General features: G+C 33.6%; 1 protein-coding gene and 1 long non-coding RNA gene across 4 annotated transcripts in view; one reads left to right on the top strand and one right to left on the bottom strand.

Annotated features, from left to right (window-relative positions):
• LOC143063649 (angiotensin-converting enzyme-like) overlaps positions 1 to 25,219 on the bottom strand; it is a 183,554-nt gene that overhangs the window by 89,842 nt on the left and 68,493 nt on the right. Inside the window, exon 1 of one of the 3 annotated variants that reach the window (XM_076235899.1) lies at positions 15,341 to 15,429. The exons of 1 other annotated variant lie outside the window; for it this stretch is intronic. Coding sequence is in view for 1 of the 2 variants with exons in the window: in XM_076235898.1 (XP_076092013.1) it covers positions 15,341 to 15,342 (2 nt within the window). In the remaining variant the exon portion in view is untranslated. Of the gene's footprint in view, positions 1 to 15,340; positions 15,430 to 25,219 lie in introns of those variants that run through there. One more of the 3 variants, XM_076235898.1, reaches the window with a different exon arrangement.
• LOC143062261 (uncharacterized) lies at positions 5,980 to 11,342 on the top strand. The gene is made up of 2 exons (XR_012974646.1): positions 5,980 to 6,172; positions 11,106 to 11,342. It is a non-coding gene; the product is annotated as an uncharacterized LOC143062261 (long non-coding RNA).

Here is a 25,219-nt window from a genome sequence, read left to right as displayed (position 1 = left end):
CACGCTTGGTTGTTGTCAGGGATTCCCTCAGAAAGGGAGGCTTTCTGAGGGAGCAACCAAGCGTATCTCAGGATCAGTCAGACAATCTACAGGAGCAGTTTATGACTCCAAATGGTCTATCTTCTGTACTTGGTGTCTGTCGAAGCAGATTAATCCACTCTCTGTCACTGTACAACAGTTAGCGGATTTCTTCCTTTACCTTTTTGAGGAGAAAGGTTATTCTCCTTCTACTATAAAGGGATATAGATCTGCCATAGCCAGAACAATATCACTTTCAGGAGGCTCTGATTTTGGGGATAATGAGTTTTTGTCATTATTGATAAAAAACTTTTGCCTTAATAGACCTCGTCAAAGGCGTTTGGTTCCTTCTTGGGACTTAGGTTTAGTTTTGAAGGTTCTTCAGTTTTCACCTTTTGAACCTTTACATTCAGCCTCCTTCAAATTTTTATCTTATAAATGTTGTTTTCTGATAGCTTTGGCTACTGGTCGCAGAAGGAGTGAGATTCATGCTCTGTCAATTTCTGAGTCTTGTCTCCGCTTTGCATCTGATAAGTCTTCAGTTACTCTTCTCACTGATCCATCTTTTTTAGCAAAGAACCAGTTACCTGATAAAGGTTCTGGTATTATTACTATTCCTGCTTTACCTCCCACATCGGATAATCAGGTTTTGTGTCCAGTGAGAGCCTTGCTTGTTTACCTAGCTTCTTCAGCGAAATTAAGATCTGCTGGTTCTTCTAGGTTGTTTATTCCTATTAAAAAAGGAATTTCTGACATTTCTGCCAAAACCATTTCTACTTGGATTTGCAATACTGTCATTTTGGCCTATAAATCTGCTTCTTCTGAAGTTTTAGTTAAACATCAAGTTAAAGCACATGAAGTAAGAGCCTTAGCCTCTTCTTGGAACATTTTTAATTCCTCCTCTATGTCGGAAATCATGTCAGCTGGTTTTTGGAGGTCTGATAGTGCCTTTTATAACCATTATTTACGGTCCATGCCTCTTCATTGTGACAACCTCTAATCTTTAGGGCCTTTGGTTGCTGCTCAACAGGTTGTTTTTCCTCCTCCTAGTGATGGGGATTCAGCCCTTCGTTAAATTCTGTTATCTAAATTTATGAAGGTGAGGTATTTAATGTAATAAAAATTAAATTTTTAGAATTAAAATTTAGTTTTGTAAATTAAATACTCACCTTCATAAATCAGAGGTCCCTCCCTCCTCCCCTTCATCCCCCTTTTAGTGCCTAGCATTTTAAGGAATAAATGATGAAGGTTTAGGACACACAGGTGTCAGGTGGGAGAGGTTGTCACGGGGTCATGGTTTCTTTTTCTGGCTGGTTTCCGGTTGAATAATGCAGCGAGTGGACTGATATCTAAATTTATGAAGGTGAGTATTTAATTTACAAAACTAAATTTTAATTCTAAAAATTTAATTCCCAGCTCCTTTGTTCTAACAGGGGTGATCTGAGCCGGATCACCCCTACCAGATCACCCCAGTTTGAGTTTCTTTGTTATGCATGCTTTCCTTTGTTCTGTAACATTTTGGCGGGAATGTAAAATCCACTATAAAACTTATAATTAATTATACAACTATCTATTAAAATTCACGTAGAAAATTTTTTAAATCCAGTGTATATGCTGGGATTCGAACTCAAGACCTTTAGCATATCAAGCCACGACACATACCACTACACCAGGACGACTTGATACGAAATAATAGTAATTTGACGTACTTAAAGGAAGCAAGAATTTTTTAAAAGTGGGGCGAGTTGTCAAACCTTTATTCTGTGGTGTTTTAACCATTTTCGTTAATTAGTGAGTTTTCAGACTGATTGTTCAATTTGATTTTACACTCTTTCAAAGTGAGGCAAGTCGGTAAACAAGAGTGGGACGATATTTTCAAAAAGTGGCGATATAGTGTGGGCCGATTGGCAAGTGGGGCGAGTTGACATTGTTTGATATCTACTCATCGTGTTTGGGGTTCAAAATGGGTATACATCATATAGTAATATATAAAGTATATTGTTATGGTTGTGTGGCGTTCTAAACTAGATTTTATAAATTGTAAATGGTTTTTCGTCTAATCTAAAACAGCTGGGATGTAAAATAGTTATCCCAGTCGGACTTGGTGTGTCAGTGTTAGATCACCCTCTGGCCTCCGGCCATCGGGGTGATCTTACACTGACACACCAAGTCCTTATGGGATAACTATTAAGGACAATAGATGGACAATAGACATCTGCAGAAAATAGGTGATTTAAACTGTGTAACTGAGTGAACCGTATCACATGAAACTCGGGTGTTTGTTTATTTTGCTATCTTCTGCAGACTGGAAAAAACTGGACATCAAAATCCAGGTAAGTTTTTAATTTTCTGAAACGTAGACTTCATATAACTTTTATATATATCTATAGTTCCTGCCATGCCTTAAGGTTCATCATAACCTTTTGGCTAAAATGGCCGTATTTACACCCCAAATTTTACTCTGAGTACAGACTAACCTATACACCTCAGGGCCGTAACTAGCCTCTTATAATATTGAGGCAAAATATATTCGCCGAGCGTAGCGAGGTGAAAAAAAATTTGCGTGGGGTCTCCGGGCCGCTCAAGGCCCCCAGAAGCTCTGAGAAAAATAACGCAAGATCGTGCATTCTGAGCGTTTCCCCGACTCTTACTTACATTGAAACGTAATTAATTTTAAGCTATTTCTTTTGACAATATTCTGTTCTCAAAGCAAAAACTCATTGTAATTTAAGACTTTTAGGTTTTACGGGGACAACATTAAAAGTAGACCGATATGTAGAATAAAGCAAAAACCGAAATTCTCATAATCATTATGTCTGTCTGTTCTTGTCTTGTCTTGTATTGTGCTTAATTCAGACTTTGGTGATTTTTTTATGGCTAGATTGAATAGAGTGACAGTGCAGTATTATATTTTAAGTACTAGTACTGCTTAAGTCGACACTAAGGACCATCTTGACCTTGTTTTATGGTATTAATGATTCTTTTATTGTTGAAGACCCTCCATCATCTATCAAGATGAAGAATAGGGGAAAAAAACTTTGGCCATTGATCATTTGTATTTTTTCTATGCATTGACTTCGTGTGAGATAAGGTCCTGTGCACGTTTACTCCATATTCTTTTTTTCTGTTTAAGAGTCTAAACACGACTTCATGCAAGTTTAATCCTTCAATGTAAAAGGCCATATAGCAATAAATTGACTTTTTTTAAAGATGATTTGATACCGGGAAATTTGTGGTCTTACTTTAATTTAAACCATGTCAGCTATCTAGTTTATCTACAAAAAAGAGCCACTTTTGTATTCTTTGATATCAAGTTCAATTCTCCATGCAGAAACGACATTTTTTTGATGTCCAGTAGCATCGTATATTCTTAAAATAGTTTCACGTACAATGTCTGGACATCGGTGGACATGCAACATGGCAAAACCACAGTTTACGAATGAAAATCAACACTGTGCAGACTAGAGTTATAAAGTAGAACAATAAATGAACAAAAGACAAACCCGGGACACAGAAGTACAAACAATAGACCATCAACTCTGAAAACTAAAAGTAAAATAGAAACATGGATCTCGAAAAACATGCACGGGAGACAACAGAGAGACTTGCAAGACACTTCGTGAAAATAATTCAGGTTGATATGAAGACAATCCTGTTTCAGTTTTTTTTTTTTTTTTTTTTTGAGAAAATTTCCAACATGAGGCATTTGCCTCATTTGCCTCAATGTAGTTACGGCCCTGCACCTGCAACAGTTTTAAGGGATGGCAGGAACTAGATAATAAATTTTAAATACATTTTTATGTTTCAGAAAATTATAAACTTTTCTAGATTTTGCTATCCATTTTTTTTTCGTTCCTGCAGAAGGTGCAAAAATTAACTAAGTAGTGAAAACGATTGAGAAGCTCCCCTCATATAATCAAAGTTGTGAGTAGTATTGATTTAAATGGACATTAGATGGACAATAGACACCTGTAAACAATAGGTTATTTAACAGGTTTAAATTGTGTAACTGAGTGGACCGTATCAAATGAAACTCGGGTGTTTGTTTATTTTGCTATCTTCTGCAGACTGGAAAAAAAATGAACATCAAAAACATGAAAATTAAGCGGAATAAAATAATTTAAGACAGCAGAGAAGATACTTCTGTTTTAATTGGTTATTACTAACCGACTTAAATAAAAGAGTGAGCTATTAATACTATAAATGTATGATGTCTCTATAGTCTGGTCAAAGGGTCAGAGTGTCCTACTTAATTAAACGATAAATTGTTGAAATTAGATAACATGTTTTCACGTGCAGAGAAATTTCACTTATGACCAATGCATGATTGGATATCATCTTTCTTATTGGTCAATGATCTTGCGGGTCAGTACGAGTTCACGTGTAAGTGTATTGTGGTCACTTCCTTTTATCATCAGCATTTGATATGTTAACTTGTGATTCTTATCAAACAATTTGTTCAAAATTCCCACCCACATACCGCCCTATGTGTTTATTTATGGGGCAGATTTTTCTACCCACCTTTGCTATTCTTTGTCATTTATTCAATTGACATGATATTAGTTGATGTAATTTCGTATTAATTATGTATTATTATTTCATATTAAAATGTTTAGTTTTTATATCATATAGCAAATCAAGCTCAGACTCTGGCTTGTGTATACATAGCATGTTTATGGTATCTATAGCTGTCTGTCTTAAATCTAGTTCCTGCCATGCCTTAAAACTTTTACCAGTTTGTCTGTACTCATAGTAATTCACGGCCATATTTTTCAATTCCTTATGATGAACATTAAGAATAATTTTATAGTACAACAAACATGGAGTAATAATGATCATAAAACTCTTCCAAATTTTCAATGTTTCTAAATGCCTCATTAGAAAATGTACCTATACATATATATATGGAGGTACTGATGCTGTTGTTGGACAATTATAGTATATTTGATTCATTATTCAACTTCTTTATAAAGTTTTTGACTGTTTTAGTTATTGCATTTGTTTATTTGCCTTACATAAAACTATTGTCGGAAGTATATGATAAAGCGATTAATACATGGCACTTTCCATATCAGCCTGGGTATCATCCCTCGACCCATATCAGCACCTCGACTCCGTCTCGGGCTGATATGGGGGTCTCGGGACTTGTTATTCAGTGGTAGTTGTTTATTGGTGTGGTTCATATATGTTTATCGTTTTGTTACAGTCCTTTTGGGCCTTTTTATAGTTTGCTGTTAGGTGTGAGCTAACGCTCCGTAATGACGACCGTACTATAAACTTTTTAATAAATTATGATTTGGATGGAGAGCTGTCTCGTTGACACTCATATTGCATCTTTTGATTTATATATGTACTCAGTTTTATCTCTATTTGATCACAACTTCGTGGTGAATTTCTTGGACTGAACACACCGTCACATTTCAATAACGAACAGTACATTTTGGGTAAAAACCGTACTTAATCATGAACAAACATAGTCATCTTTAATGATAAAAAAACTTGTGTACGTGTATTCAGTTTTCAGTGGATTTGACTTACTCTACACTTTTACAATGATATGTTTAGAGAAACCACATTATTCATTTAAGTTGATGACACTAAAAATTCATCATAAACTATAACCAAATCATTTACCACAAACAGAGACGGACGGATGAACGGACGTAACTGAGACTTTTAAATATAATGGCAATCTCTATCGTCGACGGAGCATAACAAAATCAAAGTCGTGAATTGAGGAACATGTCAGTCTTGTGTCAATCAAAACAAACTCTTGATATTTTCAGAAATAAAGTATAATGCATAAGTGCAAATAGTAGTTGTATATTTGTTACAAGAAAGTCTACATAGTTTCGATATGTCCTCGCTAATTATTGCCAAGTCTGTTTCAAAGAAAAAAATCAGAGCAACAGAGAAAAGAACTAATCAGAATAAAAACAAAAGGTCTTTCCACCGAAAAGTTAAAAGATCTTGTTATAATTACCATACAGTCCGGAATGCGGTTCGATAAAATTGCTCCCCTTCTTTATTTCGCTTTCCTGTCAAATCATGTAATTTCCCTACCTCGAATGGTAGACGCTACAACGATGGGTGTCGTCAAGAAAGGTACGATTAAAGGAATCAGCTAGGAATTAGACGATCACCATTGGTATAGGTGAGTTGTTTAATAGTTGTTGCATTGGGATAAATGCATGTTTTGGATTAATTCATAATCAGGAATAGCTGGGAAGAAAAGAAACGTGTTGCTACGTGAACCCGGAAAGGCCGGGACAAATTAAAAAAAATAATCTAGAGACGATCGTTCTGAGTGTGCCACCTACACATTCAAACGTGTACACAAGCACAGTATTCCCTATCTATGTGATGTGTTTTCATAATTATGTGATATAGAGAAAAAAAAGGTAGCAGGTTTTTGTGTCTTGTTGTTAAGCATTTCCAGGGGAGACAATGTTATTTTTCACGGTGTGTTTGATAGGTTTGTTACATTGTAACATTATATAATACACACTCATAAAGTGGATTAAAATATAGCCTCCCACACTCAATTAACTGAATTTCAATTATTCTTTTAACCGTAGTGCTATTACATAAGACTTCGGAGGTTCATATCACTTATATTCAACATTTATATCGGATTTTTTTTACTAATGATGTTAAACGGTTCTTAGTATAAAAAAAATCCGATAAAACCGTTGAATGTAAATGATATGAACCTCAGAAGTCTTATATATTGTCCTTTAATATAAGACCGGAGGTTCATATCATTTGCATTCAACATTTTTTATCTAATTTTTGTTTACATTCAATGTTAAACGGTTCAACATTGGTAGTTAAAAAAAATCCGATAAAAATTAATGGTTCAACATTGATAGTAAAAATAAATCCGATAAACATGTTGAATGTAAATGATATGAAACTCTGGAACCTGACATTATTGGACTATTGATTATTAGTTCTTTATCCTAATTAAATGTTTTTGTGGTGTATATTACAAAAAAAAAAGGGGGGGGGGGTAAAAACACCAAAATACCTTAACAATCCTACAATATAAAAAAGAAGATGTGGTATGCCAATGAGACGACTGTCAACAAGATACAAATATGACACAGACATTAACAACTCTAGGTCACCGTACGGCCTTCAACAATGCCGAGCAAAGCCCATACCGCATAGTCAGCTATAAAAGGCCACGATAAGACAATGAATAGAATAGAATAGAATAGAATATTTTATTTACCAAATTAGGGCCCCAGGAGGGCATATGATACAGACAATATTATTATAAACAATAACATATGCAATACACACACAGTAAAGATATGTAACAAGTGTTATAAAAATAATAAAATAAAATAATATAACACAGAAAATACACTCAACAAAATAGTAGCAATGTATTATTATTCAATGAATACTATGTTGAAAATGACTCAAGTGCACCCGGTAGGTGTATCTTCACTTTGAGAAGACAAACATGAGGCATTAGTAGTTTGTGCGGAAAATACAAAAAGAACCCAATAAAAAAAAACAAAGCAATTAAGCACTCCCACATTTGACTATGAGGTATACTGCAAATAACAAAGTTTATTTAATAAAGGATATTTAATATGACTTATCTGCAGAAAGCACCAAGAGTCGGTGCTTAAAGGGGAGTCCCTACTTGTACTTAATGCAGATGAGTCAAGCTCCTTAATTATTGAAAATATATTTTAAAAACATATTTCTAAGATTATAGATTCTGTGTCCAGCCAGCAAAGAGCATCAAGGGACGGTGCCAAAGAATTTGAAATTCTTCTTATGATCTGTGCAGGCTTAACAGGGTATCCAAATTCATATTAAAGAGTTATAATGAATTAGTTATTGCAGATTAAGTTGTACTTTAATTCTTAGTATCTTCTATATATTTGTAAAATGCAAATAGTACATTAGGATCCTCATTATTCATTATCCAAATTAATTTGTTATCAATATTTAAATTTTGAAAGTTTGGACATGATTTTAATATATTTTGCATCATTTCCTCTCTTTTTAATAAATGAGTGTCACATTTAAATAAAAAATGAACTTCATCCTCAACCTCACCTGAGGTGCACCTGAGACAAATTCGGTTTTGTCGAAGAGTACCCTGGTATCTACCAGATTCAATTTGCAATTTGTGAGCAGATATTCTTAATCTAGTAATACATTTCCTTTGCTCAAAATGTTGAATTATTGACAAATAATTTTCAAAACCATAGTTGCACTTGAATGTTACATAAGTTCGTAGTTTACCATCTTTATGTATGTCTAGCTGTTTTTTCCACAATGCAGTATAGTATCCCTTAACTATCTGACCACAGTGTAGTTTAAATGTTGAGTATTTTTCAAGAATATGTTTTTCTATGCCTGACATTTTTTCCCTTAAAATATTAATTGATCCATACCAAGAGGTTTTTTTTGTTTCAAATAGCTTTTTAGAACAATTATATGCAGCTTTTAACAAGGGAAATGATGAGCCAATATTTTCTAAACGATGCCAATATCCTAAAACATGTTTGACTATATCATAGTGAAGTGGAAAACGGCCTAATTCAGACAAAACTGCAAAGTTTGTACTCTTCCTATTAACGCCTAAAATATATTTGCAGAATTTAATATGAAGTTTTTCACAAAGTATCCTTGAGTAAATTGTATCCACTGTTATGTTTTCTTTTTTTAAACGTGCAGTAAAGGGATTGAAATATCCCCAAATTTCACACCCATATAAAAGTATAGGCTTTATTGTATGGTCAAAAACATGAATTGCATTTTTAACAGTAGGATTATGCACTAAAAAATCATTACATAGTTTGAAGTATGCTTTTAAGGCTCTTTGGTATAAGTCATTCTGAGCATATGAAAAAGAACATGATGCATTAAATTGGATACCCAAATATTTATAATTAGATACACACTCCAGCTCATCTTTGTTGAAAATAAATTTTTGAGAGATATGTCTGCCTGCCTTGTTGAATATCAACACTTTAGTTTTTTTAGTATTTATATCTAAGCACCAGTCATTGCAAAAATTATGAAGTTCATTTAATTTCTCTTGTAGTCCTTCAGCTGAGTTAGATAAAATTACAATGTCATCAGCATACATAAGGCAATGAATGAGTTTGCCATCCAGCATAATTGGATCTCTGGTTCGTGTAAAATAGTCTGGAAGGCTATTTATAAATATTTTAAACAAGTTAGGACTCAAGTTATCTCCTTGTTTAACACCAAGCTTTGTTTGAAAGAATTCAGTTATTTTATCATGTATTTTTATACAAGATCTAGTTTCAAGATACATATTCTTTATAACGCTATAAAACCTTGAACTAACCCCAATCTCTAACAGCTTAATTCTAATTCCTGTATGTATTACTTTATCAAAAGCTTTATGAAAATCAACAAAGCAAGCAAACACTCTCCCATCCTTAGTATTACAGTATTTATCAAAAATACATTTTAAAACAAACATATGGTCAGATGTTCTTGCCTTTCTTGTGAAACCTATTTGACAATCATTAATTACATTATTTTCTTCTAAAAAACTATCCAACCTTATATTAAGTATACTGTTAAAAAGCTTACCAATTGCATTAGTGATTGTTAGTCCTCTATAATTATTTGGGTCAGTGACTTCACCTGACTTATGTAATACTGTAATATAACCTTCGGTCCAATTTCTTGGGTATAAACCATGAGACAGACAAGAATTAAATATTTTTGAAAGAGACGATAGTAAAACATTTTGACTGTGTTTAATCATATTGTTTGAAATGTTATCCAAGCCTGGTGATTTGTTACAACGTAGTTTAGAAATGGCAATGTAAAACAATTTAAACGAGAAAACTAATATCTGTTTACAGAATGAGAAATATTTCGTATTCTAAAACCAATGTTTCTCACATGTTTGTTAGACATGTTGAAAATACAGACAAATTTTTAGTACGTATACCCATCCCCTCTTTTTCAATTCATCATTAGTTCAAGATACAGCTCTGAAGAATATGCAATAACCTAACATTGATAAAACCGTTGAATGTAAATGATATGAACCTCAGAAGTCTTATATATTGTCCTTTAATATAAGACCGGAGGTTCATATCATTTGCATTCAACATTTTTTATCTAATTTTTGTTTACATTCGATGTTGAACGGTTCAACATTGGTAGTTAAAAAAAATCCGATAAAAATTAATGGTTCAACATTGATAGTAAAAATAAATCCGATAAACATGTTGAATGTAAATGATATGAAACTCTGAAGCCTGACATTATTGGACTATTGATTATTAGTTCTTTATCCTAATTAAATGTTTTTGTGGTGTATATTACAAAAAAAGAGGGGGTAAAAACACCAAAATACCTTAACAATCCTACAATATAAAAAAGAAGATGTGGTATGCCAATGAGACAACTGTCAACAAGATACAAAAATGACACAGACATTAACAACTCTAGGTCACCGTACGGCCTTCAACAATGAGCAAAGCCCATACCGCATAGTCAGCTATAAAAGGCCACGATAAGACAATGTAAAACAATTTAAACGAGAAAACTAATATCTGTTTACAGAATGAGATATATTTCGTATTCTAAAACCAATGTTTCTCACATGTTAGTTAGACATGTTGAAAATACAGACAAATTTTTAGTACGTATACCCATCCCCTCTTTTTCAATTCATCATTAGTTCAAGATACAGCTCTGAAGAATATGCAATAACCTAACATTGATAATTTAGCTAACAATAACTTCAGTACATTTTTCTAATAAGTGAAGTGCATTTTTCTAACAAGTGTAGACCAATGAAAACATTTGATATGATTTGAAAACATGGCAAATTAAGTAGGATCTTGTGGTTTCGTAGACATAAATGATAATCAACATATTCTATTTATATTTTTCTTTATTTCATATTCTAGTATATTTAATAACATGTTTATATTTTGTGACGCATCTGATGTATAAATCCAGTGCCAGATTCGGGAAAGAGCTCTCAAGTCCGATCTGTTTGTACGGGGAACATCTGGTTGCAAACCCCTCTTTAATTGCCTGTTCGATTTTTTTGTTTGCAGTGTCGAAAAGGGAGTAAGACAGCAGTTTTATCAAGAAGTTATGTGAAAGTTCTGCTATACATCTGACAGCCAGGAATTATTCTGAAGTACACATGTCGACTAGAGACATGGAACAGAGAGGAGAGGTTTTAAAGTACCAGATGCTTATCTGAGATTCCAATTTGAACTAAAGAAAGCAATATATAAAGATATGTAGGAGAAATAATCTATATGAATAAAGTTATGCCACAAAAGGAACTTGTTTTTTTTATATACAGAATTTGTCAAACGTATCCATAACAGAAGAGATTTAAATGCATCCTTCATAGCCTTGTAATACTGATGGTAATAATTTATATAATTTCTGAGATGATATAGCAGTGCCATTGGTTTCCCTTTTTCCTTCTTCAAAGAACTTGATCATCTGAACTCTTTTTTTAAAATCGGAGCCCTGTTCAAGAACAGTTAAAAGAGCATATATATGCTTAATTTTCGTTATTTTTTAGAATCATCATTTTTTTTAAATGAATCAGGTTGTACATTCTACATAAAATATGCCAGTCAACCGTAAATGTTAACATCCCCAAAAGGTCTTTAGTATATTCATTTTTCAACTTACAGAATATGTCAAAGGTTTAAGCATCCCAAACATTACCATGTGACTTGAGTTTTTGATTTGTCAATATCAAGCAAACTCGATATTTTCCATAACATCATATAGTTCTGTGTTATTATTAAAAAAAACCAAAGAATTACCTCTTGCACAAAACTGTAACAGATTATCAAAGACTGTCTAGTAAGTACAATTTTAACCCAAGGCCCTGCTCTTTTAAGCACCGTCTTATCAACGGCTTGGCCGATTGTAAGTGTTCGGTGCAGAGACTGTAGACTTGAGACAATGACATGGAGGTAAGTATGTACAAGAACAACGTTCTCAAGCATATAGGCAGATTCGAGCTGGGGCTTTAGTCGGTAAAATTTGTTAGCTTAAACATACGGGATTCACTGAAGCAGGACTGGAGCGAGCTCTCCTAAGCTCAGTCAGCGCCCACCCCCTCCTAATGTAAAATTTTGGATCGGCCACTGAATATTGGTTTTAACAGTGCGATGGAAGTCTTCAAATGAATAAAAAAAATATAATATATAATGAAAGTCTTTGTGCTAGTTATTTACATAAGGGAACGAAAATTTAACTTCAAATTGTGAAAAAGAGTGAGGGGTAAGATTCATTAAAAAAATATCGTCTAAATATTATGAATTCTAATCTTCTAAAACCTTATAGTGTTAAGTTTTGAAAGAAAGAAAAAATTGATTGATGGAGGCGGACAATTAATGTTCGCGCTCAAACAAGAAAACCAAACCCCCTTTGAAGTTCAAGGATTAACTTACTTCCTTGTTGATGGATTGTTTCCTGGCCTGCTTTGGTGGAATATTGTTGCATGTTTCACACTCAAGTAATACATATACCCATGTGTTGTACATGAATTATGAAGACACCGGTGTACTACTATAATAGTACTTGACTCAGTGGCGGATCAAGAGGGGGCCCACTGACTACCTAAGGGCGGGGGGGGGGGGGCGATTCCGTCACGCTTCAGTGATTCCCTATAGAACCAACCAATATTTTTTTTCTGAAAAGGGCCACCCCCCCCCCCCCCCCCTAAATCCGACTCGGTGACTTGTAATAGTGAGCATGTATGAGACAAATAGAGTGAGCTACCATATACGGTAAAAATTCATATAAGGGAACTTTGATATCCTTGAATCTGTTTCTGAGTTGTGAAGAACTAACGTACAACTAACAGTGGGATGGTTATTCAAGAAAATTACTACAATAAAATTGAGTCTAATGTTAAAATGTTAAATAAGTTGAGACTCTTAATGTCTAGCAAATTTTCGACTGTAGATGAACTATTATTAAGAAAAAAATAAGATAATAAATAGTAAATTCAAATCGTATGAATCGTATGAATAATATTGGCGAACAAAAAAAGTATCACATTATGTCGTCGGACAATTGTAAGATGCTAAGATAGACTAAAAATGTATCGAAAATATAGCACAAAAGAAATCATGAAATAACTCGGTGCAATCCCAATTTAAGATGCAAACACATCAAAAGAAAAACAAAATCACACCATATCTCCACATGACACAAAACAAAAAACCAACTGCAATCAGCAAATAAGACGCAAAGAGTCACAAGAAATTAAAAAAAAATCCATTCGCGGGCAACTGCCGACTTATTATACTGTATGATCGAACACAAACATAGCCAAAATATGACACTCAAGAAATAAGACGCAAACTACATTACAAGAATTGTAAGATCAATAATTGATGTATAAAAAATAATTCCGAACGACAATTGGTTAACACAAACAAAAGGAATACAATGATTTAAATCTATGCTACCCAAAAAACTCAACTTCACAATGGTCAACCAATCCGGGTTACTGTACAGTGGCGGATACAGAAATTTTCATAAGTGGGGGCCCACTGACTGACCTAAGAGGGGGCCCGCTCCAGTCACGCTTCAGTGATTGCCTATATAAGCAACCAAATTTTTTCCCAAAAAGGGGGGGCCCGGGCCGCCCGGGCCCCCCCCTAAATCCGCCTATGCTGTATAACTAAGGTGTAACAAAATGTGTAACAAAACTTTTTAAAATAATACAGAAATTATGACTGTCGGTGTAATTGTAAATAAATAAATTTGGTGTATTTACTGTCTTCTGATTGGTTAAAAGAATTAGCTTTATTTTCAATGTTATCAATTTTTATGACGACACGCCCACTCTAACGTTGTGTATTCATACGCAAACATCTGTGTACGTTGTTATTCGTATTAATATACATCTTTGAGCCTTATTTTTGATAGAAATTTATTTATAATGAATGGCAATAATTTATTTTGAATTTATTGAACCATAAAATTAGTTTTTGACTCTTCACATTTAACATAATCCGCTTCGCGGATTATTCAATGTGAAGAGTCAAAAATTAATTTTATGGTTCAATAAATTCAAAATAAATAACAGCCATTCATTAATTGTTTAAGAAAAAGACATGTCAAGCATGCAAATATTATTTTTTTTAAATAGTTTTAATCACTTAAAAGTCATGTGATGTTACATATATAGGACGGGTGTGTTCGATGCGTAAATTAATTAACAAAACCCCGTCATATAACATTCAACTTTGAAGTTGCGTCAAAATGTCAAATTTAGGTGTGCCACTTAGGGAATGGTCTTCAACGATTGACAATTCATTTTTCAATTTTTGTTATTTTTCCCAGATTTTTTCTATATATGTCGAGCAAAAAAAAGTAGCAGTTTATAAGGAGACCCCCGAAATGACGTAACAGCTTGACTTATGGTCGTTTTAAAGACGATTGCTTGCAAGTTGCATTGTGAACAATTGTACAATATGAAAATTAAACAACGTGAATGCAAATATTTATAATGACTTTACGGAAAGTAACTTTTGTGACTATACAAAGTTCGTTACACTTTTCTACCTTCTAAACACAAGAGGTCGAATTCTTTTGTTCTATTTAAACCGCATATCGGACTGCATAACAAAATTCAGAGTTCATTCAACAACAAAGTGGAAAAAACTTATATATAATTAGAACAATATCAAAACGTCATCCCACGAAAAATTGAAAAAACCTTATGATCTGAACAAAATCAAAAGCGCTTTCTACGGAAAAATGAAAAGACCTACTAATAATCAGAACAAAATAAAAAAAAAATAAAGGGATTTTCACAGAAAAGGTGAAATACCTATCAATTATCAAAACAAAATCAAAATGTCTTTCCACGAAAAAAATGGAAAGACTTTTTATAAATCAGAACAAAATAAAAGATTAAGCGCTTTCCACGGAAAAGTGGAAAGACTAAATCATAATGTCTGTTCATGGAAAAGTGGAAATAAACATGAATAAAAGTAACATATAATTTATACAATTTAAACACTATTGCAATTATTTTTTTTGTCTTCTTTTAAAAAAATAAATAAATAAAATATCCAGCAATAATTGTGCATTTAACTTTGTTCCCGCTCTCTTTCCAAGTTTTTTTTAAACAAGTGGGTAAAGAAACACGGAATTCAGTAAACAGGACAGTTGACTATTAAAATATTGAACATGGTTATTGAATCTTTTATTGTATAAATCGTTCTTTCTTTAATGAATACCCACTTGAATAAAAATCTTTAGAAGTTATCGATAAAATATGAAGAAAATTATTACTTACATTTAACACCGAAAATTGTATGTCTTTGATTTTCACAACTATAAATATCTGACGAATCTTTTAAAAAGTCATAAACATTTTATTTGGTTGTTATAAAAGTTAATCGAAAATGGTAACAATAGTGGTATAACCCCGCCCTACCCGTTATAAATGAAATTATGTGTGATTCACAATGTGAGCAAGGCGAAAACTATTGTATTTGGTGTCGTACATGTGTAGTATTGTTTGAACATATGCAATGATAGAGCTCTTCTATCCATCTTCGTTCTTCAAAATTGTATCAATGTGAAAATAGTATAGATATGTATTAAGTTTCATCACATCGAATGCAAATAATTTTGAAATACAAAACAAATAACCAAAACCATTTTATAGGCTGTGATAAACCTAAAAAGTGAAAAAGGGAGTCGAAAGATACTAAAGGGAAATTCAAACTCATTAGTCGAAAATAAACTGACAACGCCATGGCTAAAAAAGAAAAATACCAACAGACAAACAACAGTACATAAGAAACTAAAAACCGAGCAACACGAATCCCACCAAATATCAGGGGTGATTTCAGTTTCTCCAGAAAGATAAGCAGATCCTGCTCCACACATGGCACCCATTGTGTTGATCGTCAGTCTACAAACCCGGTTATAATCCATATTCGGTAGGCCACATTCGGTGTAAATGGGATGAATTGTTGTTACGACAAGTGGAATATTTCCGTAGTCATCTTTGAAACAAATGTAATAATTCCATAATTTAAAGGTTATAAACCAATTCGTGCTTGCGACCATGAAAATTTCGAAAAAATGATTTTAACGTCACCTCTTGGAACTCTTCCTTTTGAGGGTGACTAGGATAGATGGAATGAAGTACTAATCTAAAAATCAATACTTGTTCTATGTCACATAAAATATTTATTGTTATATAAACTCTGAACAATAAGTTTGTGACACATAACAACTCATAATGAGGCCAAATATGCATACCCTTTCGGATCACGTTACGTCACCTCAAGTTTTTCGTGGTATACATGTAAATCAGTCTTTAGTTTTCAATGTTTTGTATTCTGGTGTTCTAATTTATTATATTTTTTTTGCAAGGCGTTGTCATATTTGGCTAGGATGAAATTTGAAAAAAATAGGCAGGACAGGAGTTTTGAGTAAAAAAAAAGGCAGGATGAGACACTTGCAAAAAAAAAGTCAGGATAAACTAAAAAAAAAAGGCAGGACCGAACAGAGTGAAAAATAAAAAGGCAGGACAGAGATTACAGCTAAAAAAAAATGCAGGACAAACTTTTTCATCCTAGCCCCACCCCCCCCCCCCTCGGGGGTCCGAGGGTTGGAACCTCCTTTTTCTACCCCCCTTTTTGAACGAATACATTTCAATGGGACATATGGTTGGAAACGGAATCTCCTACAAAGGTTAAAAAGGATACTGAACTATATGTCGAATACGTGGATATACCCCCTGAATTTATATTAGTAAGTCCAATAAATGATCCAGACATAAAATCTGAAGTATATAAAAATTGGAAGGGACATTACAGCAGTAGATTTATACTATTCACCAAAATTTCATAGGAATTTTGAGCTATAGTCTGCAAATTGCAACCCAACCTCTTTTTATCCAAAACATTAATTCTGAAATTTCTAAAAATCGAGAGGGAGCTTACACCAATAGATATTTATTTATAAACAATTCACAAAAGTGTCTTGTGAAATGGTGACAGCAGGTTGAAGTTATTGTAGCACCTGATGATGTAAGACAGACGATCAAGACAGGCGTATACAAATGTATACAGCTGAAATATACAATCATTTAACTCAATAATAGTTTGAGTGATGTTCTTTTAGTGACGTAATTCTTCGATTCGTTTAGTGACTTACACTGACCCCTGTAATTGATGGGATGAACATGGGAAAAAGCGAGACATAGCTATCCTACGATCAAGAATCATGTCAACCTTAGAGGCGGATTAAAGTGGAAGGTAAGAGGGTTGGAACCCCTTTACTCCTGGGTTGGGAACCCCTTTAAAAATTGGCGGGATACAACCGCTCGTATTGGAAATCATAATTGGTATATGTACAATACACTAGGGATCCTCTTCGTCTGGTTCCCGTCCCTGTAATTGAGGGGTGAACACGGGGTAGTTCCCACTTCCATCACCCTTTTTTATGAAGCATATAATTTTTCTATTTTACTACCCACGTCACCCGGTTCCCGCCCGATTCCCAATTCCCTCTAACCTAACTCCCATTCATTCCCAAGTCTCGATTTTAGATCATGTCCACCACAAGGGCGGATTAAGAAGTGGAAGGTCCGAGGGTTGTAACCCCCGTTTTCTCCTTAATTGGGAAACCCCTTTACAAACTGGCTGGATCCAACCCCTCGTATTTGTTATCATAATTGATATATGTACAATACTAGATCGGAATCAAATAATTAATTAAAGAAAATATTTATTATTTGAATCAAATAGGAATAACAGCTAAAGGAAATCTTCCGTATAAAAGACATTAATTGTCCGTATGATGACCATAATCAAATAGTTACCACTATTACAGCTAACAACAGTAAGAGTTATGTAGTCTATTGAACATCAATTGAAAAAATATTTAAAGAAAGGAATATGCATGTAAATACACCTTTTTCAGCATTTACCCTGTCCCATTGGTATATGTTTGCATTTCGTATAGCTTTACACACTGTGACAGTGTTGCCTCTAACACATTTCGATCGGACAGATTGTCACATAATATGCAGAAGAGTGGAATCAATGGGGTATTCAGTAAAATTACAAATATCATATAATAAATCAAATGATACGTTTCCCGGAAGTGGAGAGAAACCTTATTTTATAAAGCATGTTTTTAATATAAATTCCTTGATGGAGATTTAATGATTAATTATAAATCCCCTGATGGAGAGCTTAGTCGATTCTTAAATTGAGGGGTGTAACCGCAATGGAAAAACTTAAGTCGTCTGCAACGGTCAAATATTCTACCTGGATGGAAAATTTCGAAAATGACCTATTTGGTCAAATGAATAATTCTTTTGTTTATATTGTTGTTAATTAATAATTAGAACAGTTCTACATAGTACAATTTTATACCGTAATACCACCTACGTTTCTTAACCTTAATGTATATGATTTTTTTTATTAAAGCTTCACTGAACCGTGAAATTGACTTTAAAATGGTGCTCAATACGACTTTAGCCATCTAAGACTGTGGTAAAACAACCTAATGTTTAGATTATATTATGAAAGTTATTTATTTCAAAACAAATTGATGTTGAAACCTTCAGACTCAAACGTCAACCAACACTTAAATCTGAATTGGGGTTGTAAAAACTCATTAAAACCACAAGGCTTATAAAGTTTTGTGCCAGTCGCGTGTTTCGTCTATATAACACTCGTCAAGGGCGCTTGAATAAAAGATGGTTGGAAATCAAAATCAAATACGAGATTGAAGGGCCAAGTCCAAAAATTCGATAAAAATATGTGAATAACGGACCAGGCCATCTTTGCTAGGGAGTAATAGGACCTAAGTGTTTCGAATCTATAATACTAAAATTACGAGGTCCAATTTGTCAGCCGTCATCACGTAAAAACGACGAATCAAAGAATTCAACTTTATATACAACTAATATAGCACAAAGGTGTAGATTAAAAATTACACCACTCCAGGCCCTTTTGTTTTCCACGTAATTAATATCGCCAATAATTAGGAAGTTCCGGGTCGAGTCCGATACCGATACCAATAGTATAATCACCTGTTACCTATTACCTTATCTGTACGTTCCGCATCTGACAGGCGCACCACCAAACGGTGTATTCAGGATTAATATGCTATATAAACGGGTCATAATCACAGGGTCGACACTACTAAATTGTCAAATTGTTACCTATTGTAGTATTTTAATCCGTAAGACTTTCTAAGATAACAATACAAATACTAAAAATCTGGACTAAAAATAAGTTTCAATTTGTTATCGGGAATGACGTAAAACAGCGAATCAAAGAATTCAACTTTATTTATAACTAATATAGGACAATGCTGTTGATTAAAAAAATACTCCATTCCAGGACCTTTTGTTTTCCAAATATTTAATATTACCAATAATTGATAAGTTCCAGTTCGACGGGTTCAAACAGAAAGATTTGAAAGCAGAGAAAATTGTGTATCTTATAATCGGCATGACTTTATCAGATGACAGTAATACTAAGATAAAGCTTGCGCATAGTTATATACTTTAATTTAGTCACGGACCCGCGATATCACGGGTGTGTTCTAGTAATATAAAAAAATTGTCAATATGACAATAAAATTATGAAAACTTACAAGTCACATTCTATTTCAAAACTAAATGGAAGTTTTTAAAGAATTCGATCTATATTCTTTCCTTCATAATGAGGTTAATATCTTAATTGTATTGTAAACACTATCACGACTATTTTTGAAAAGTGTACGCTTAGAACTTTTAATACGGTAGAAGTTGGTGGGGTGGGACTAAATCTGTGATAACATCTTACCGGCTAGCTCGAACGGACACCAAACGGATGAAAAACAAGTTTTCGTTGACAAAATTGTATCCGTTGGGAGTCAGTTGGTATACTGACCAAATAAAACGGACGGGTAACACATGACTAACGGACAAACACAGGATATGCAACGTACGAGAAACGGAAACGTACCGGACAGATCGAATGTCAAACGTACATCCAACTGACGAGTACCGCATAAAACGGACATCTGACGGAAACGTACCGGATAAAACGTATGAAAAAGAAAACCAGAAATAAAAGGCGGCAATAATACATGTAAATCACATACTTTTGACCTTAAAATAATTAAAAAGATTCCGTGTAACAGATTTTAGTTTATTCTTCAAAATGCCGTCAAAAAGAAGAGGAAAATAATGTCTGAAAAAAATGCGAATAAGGCCGCCAGACCAAGATTCAGAAGTCAAGCCAAATATAAAATTTGATGCAACTGAAACCCCACGAGAAGGCTTCCCTCGACCATTTCAATTGGTTTTACATCCGTTTTATCCTGTACCCTTCCGTTAATGTCAGTTTTCATTCCGTGCATCATCCATTTTATCCGTTATACGTCGGACCGGTAGAAGTCTGTTTGTGAATTGGTCTACTGGACCTCCAACGGATATATAACGGACAATATAACGGATACAATATGGAAACGGAACGGACGAGTACCGTATAAAACAGACGCCTACAAAGTTTTGAACATGCTTTACATTTTCCTACGGACAGAATATTAAGCTGGTTCTCGGCTGATTACTACACTTTGTTCATAGACAGCCGGTGAGATCCGGTCTACTGTAGAATCTGAATAGTCTTCGAATCAAATCACGTGTATAATACCGCACTTCACATTGTTTGCGTTATCCGGTTAGCTTAAAATATACGCACAGAATAAATCTAGCAACTGTATAAATTCTATGACATTGTCAGAAATAAAAATATATTAAATTTAATGTCATGTTTTTGGGGTAATTTTTAAATAATTTTCCTTTTAACAAAGTTGATGAATATCGGGGAAATATCTCCAGTATGCTGTGATTGGTCCACATAGATTTGAAAAACCCAAATCATCGAAATATCTGTACGTTTTTTTAATCTTGAGGCAAGTAAGATAATAAAAATATCATTAGAAATGATGCGTTTTAAAGTTATTTCAGTTTCGTGTTGTTGTTTTTTCTCGCGTTCTTGGTGTTTGAGTGTTTTTGAGCAAACATATGAACCCGACGAGAGTTAAATATAAAAAGTAAGGATATGAAATTGGTGTCTATTGCATGAGAAAAAGAATAATTAATTGTCGTTTCCTTAATGTGCATTAGCAATTATTTCATGCACATTAAGCACAAAATACAAAAAAAAAGTTTCTTTAGATATAAGAAGATGTGATATGAGTGCCAATGAGACAACTCTCCATCCAAGTCACGGAGCCTTGGCCCACACCGAAGAGCCAGCTATAAAGGGCCACAAAACATTACTAGTGTCAAACCATTCAAACAGGAAAACCAACTGTCTAATCTATGTACAAAACGACTACTACTGAACATCAGATTCCTGACTTAGGACAGGTTCTAACAATTGCAGCGGGTTTAGACGTTTTTAAATGGTTCCAACATTTCACCCTTATCTGAAACTATAGTGTAACATCACAACATAGAACGACACACTATAACATATCAATAGAAAAAAACTCAATAAATAGACGTAGTAACACAAATGAACATACGCTGAACGAATATATTTGATCTGTGATACAAAGTAAGTACAAAGTTGATAAAAATAAGGGATGAATAATTAAAGTAAAAGATACCGCTGTGAAATGTTAAACAATTTAAAAATAACACCAATTTTGAAAAACAATTCCGCCATTTGCACTAAAATTAAACACTGGTAAATGAAAATAATTTTGTTGTTAGTTATACTTCTTCTGTCTGTATAACCTTCTGTTTAGGAACACCAAGAAATATTCTAAATGGTACATGTGGGGTGAATATCAACAATAAAAATATAAAATTGGTGCTCGATAAAACTTCGTGTTTTTCATGTACAGGTGCCTGAAGTGTGATGTATATGTCGTGTACATGTTATTATTTTGTACTGGTTATTACTTGTACAAACATTTCATACAAGTAATTACTTGTATGAGGTCATCATACAAGTTATTACCTGTACAAAAACAATTGTACAAGTAATTACGTACAATTTTACTGAGAAAAAGATAATAACTTGTACAAAATCATTATACTACCTTGGCCTATTTGATATTCTCAGCAAATATAGTTTATGACTTGGACCTAAAGGTATAAACTTTCAACATATGTGTACTATTTGTATATCAAATATATGAGCAAAATTTTAAAAAAAAAAGTCACAACTAAGGTGTAAAGATGCAAAACAGTGTAGAAATAGTATACTATGATGAAAATAATTAACATGTGGCATAACAATAAATCGGTATTCACATGGGTAAGAAAAAGTGAGAAAATTAGTAATGTAAAGGAAGCCAAATTAAGCACTTCAAAAATACTTTTTATCATGCTTTATGTTTGAAAATGAATGATAGAAGGGTTGTTTTTTTGTTGTTGCTTTTAACGACTTTGTCACTTTGCACCAGTAGTCCGTAATTAAGTGGCAACAAGCTGTTAAGCTGAATTTGCTCAAGGTATCATGTTATCTTATGTTGTTACTCTGCGTCCGTCGTTTGTCTGTAATCTTCTAACATCTGTAATCTAATACACACTTAAAAAATAATACCTTACAATCGAAAAAGAGATCTTTAACGTACAAACCTTATAGAGGAGATGGTTTGTGTACAAGTAATAACCTGTACAAAATAATAAAATGTACACAACATGGCGTCCTAGTGAACTTTTGTTTACGTTTGAAGGGAAATAACTCGAGCGGTATTCATAAAATATGTCTTTCAGTACCATAAAGGCATGGCGTCAGGAATTTCGACAAAACAAGGGCAGGGCGCCAAATTTTTTTCCCAAAAAGGGCAGGGCGTCGAGAAATCGCGGCAGGGCGCCATTACACGCCAAAACCACCTGTAGGAAACACTATATATACAGTATAAAAGGAGAAAGGAAATAATTTTGATGTTCATAGTAGGAAGAAGTGAAAATTTATAGTGATTCCAAACAATTAGCAAAGCGGGTATATAGTCCAGATATAACCCTGAATAATTAAACATTAAATAACAAAAAAACGCATTACAAATAGTTTTTATTGGGGCTGGAAGGCGTGTCTAATGAAAACCACTGACCTTCGATCGGAGAACTGACATTCCAAGTTAATTAAGATTGTAGTCGAACGCATCAGCCACATGCCGGATTCCAACTTACAACATCAGTGTTGACAAGCTAGTGATACAGAAGTTCGACTACGTAGACCACTCGGCCATCGTTTTAGGAAGCATTTGATATGAGTAATTTGTAGGGACAATTGCACATAGAAGATAGACATATTCATGTCATTACCATTCAAACAGATAATTCAAGGGAAATATATCATTTCTTACAGGTATTTGATATATGTGAATTTATTACAATTATTTGATTGTTTATTTGCAGATGGTCACTAACACAAACAAATAAACAGACACCAGTATTTGAAAAAATGCGAAAATTGCTGCATTTCATTGCATAACAATAGTTCACAATGTGCTTTTCTTCGTGAAAAAGGGAAAAGGGGGAGGCCAAGAGTCTCTCTTCGTGCCTTCGGTATCACATTCAAAAATTACATTTTCCTCAATTATACAATTGGTATTTGAATAAAATGATAATTCAACCTGAATCAAATTTTGTCTTATTTCAGTTTCAGACGTACCATTTCAAGTTACCCGAGATTTTAAAATTTTGGTCAACTGTTTAGCAATGTGTTGTATCAAACCAGTTTTTGTTTTGTTTATTTATAGTATTAAGCAATTTACATAACAGTCAGGATGTTGAAAAGTTGACGATATGAAAACTGTCTCTATGGTCTTGGTATTATATAAAATTGCTTAGTAATAGATCTTTCAACTCAACATTTTGATACAAATCCTTATGCAACTGTTGTTATGTACAATGTAACAGTGCTGATTTTCAGACGCGTTACGTTTTCGCAAATTTGTTCTCCGTTTGCGCTAGAGAGAAAAAAATGAAACCACATATATGAAAATATCTCGAAGTGAGAAACAAGCCATCATACATATCCATGTTTACGGAATGGACAAAAGTATTTAAGAAACGACTACCCTTGTGTCTGCCTGAAATGAATTGCACATATCGACTTATATGCAGATACGCATAATGTTCTTACCAATATTTCTAGCATTGTTTATGAAAGTTTTTTTTATTGTGTAATATTGATAAAATAAAATTTGGTATATTATACCGCCATAAACCGTATTTTATATTCATGATAGTTGTTGACATGTATTTCTTTTATATCAAATTGTTTTACAGTCTCTCATAACTCATATTAGAGTGGCCCTTGATGTTAATTTTTGTTTTACTATACTATTCATTTCAAGTGTAACAAGTGGTGATAAAGTATTTAGTCTAGTCTGGGTAAATCCAGGACAAAGTTTACATATTATATACAATCTGTGCATAAATTGTAAAACACTAACACGATGCATCAACGTTTCTTTCTTCAATTGTGAATGTGTGCTCGTTTTCTTCCTGGCGGAGCTTATGAAATTAGGTCATGTTGCATAATTAAGGTTGTCAAACTGTTCATTTAAGAAATGAATTCTTCTTTTGGTAACTTCATCGGGGTGTAAAAGCGTTGACCGAAGTACATTTTGTTTGAAGCGCGAAAATACAATTTAGCTTCACCAGGCGCGTGCAGCCAACAAGGTAAAAAAATCGGAGGATGTAAAGAAACTTTTGCATCTAAATGTACAATGTTTTTTAAATTATTTCTGCCGCTTATTGTACATTGCGATTCTTAAATAAAAAAAGAGCAGTTGTTTAAGTCAAATAAAATGAAGTCTCAAGATTATTATCAAGAAAGAAACAGGAAAACAAACGTGAAATTTTGATTGAAAATAGATATATAAGATATGAAATATATGGAACCACAGTCTTGCAATCGAAAAAGGGAGATAAATCAAAAATCCTCGAGAAAACAGACTTTGCAAACTATATGCAATGTTCTTGAAAAGAAGAACATGTTGATTGTAGTATATATAAAAAATTAATTCCAGTTGTTGGATAACATTGAAAGAAAAACTAGTTTGTTTAAAGCCAACGGCGAAAAAGAAGTTTGACCGGGAAAAAAATTATAGCCCCCCCCCCCCCCCCCCAAAAAAAAAGACTCATATGGTTGCTGCATAATTCGTCAAACGCGCGATTCTACGT

The sequence above is a fragment of the Mytilus galloprovincialis genome, chromosome 2, assembly GCF_965363235.1.
Source record: "Mytilus galloprovincialis chromosome 2, xbMytGall1.hap1.1, whole genome shotgun sequence".
Classification (NCBI taxonomy): domain Eukaryota; kingdom Metazoa; phylum Mollusca; class Bivalvia; order Mytilida; family Mytilidae; genus Mytilus; species Mytilus galloprovincialis.
Note: the sequence above shows the minus strand (reverse complement) of the source record. Positions and strands in the feature narration are given on the sequence as shown.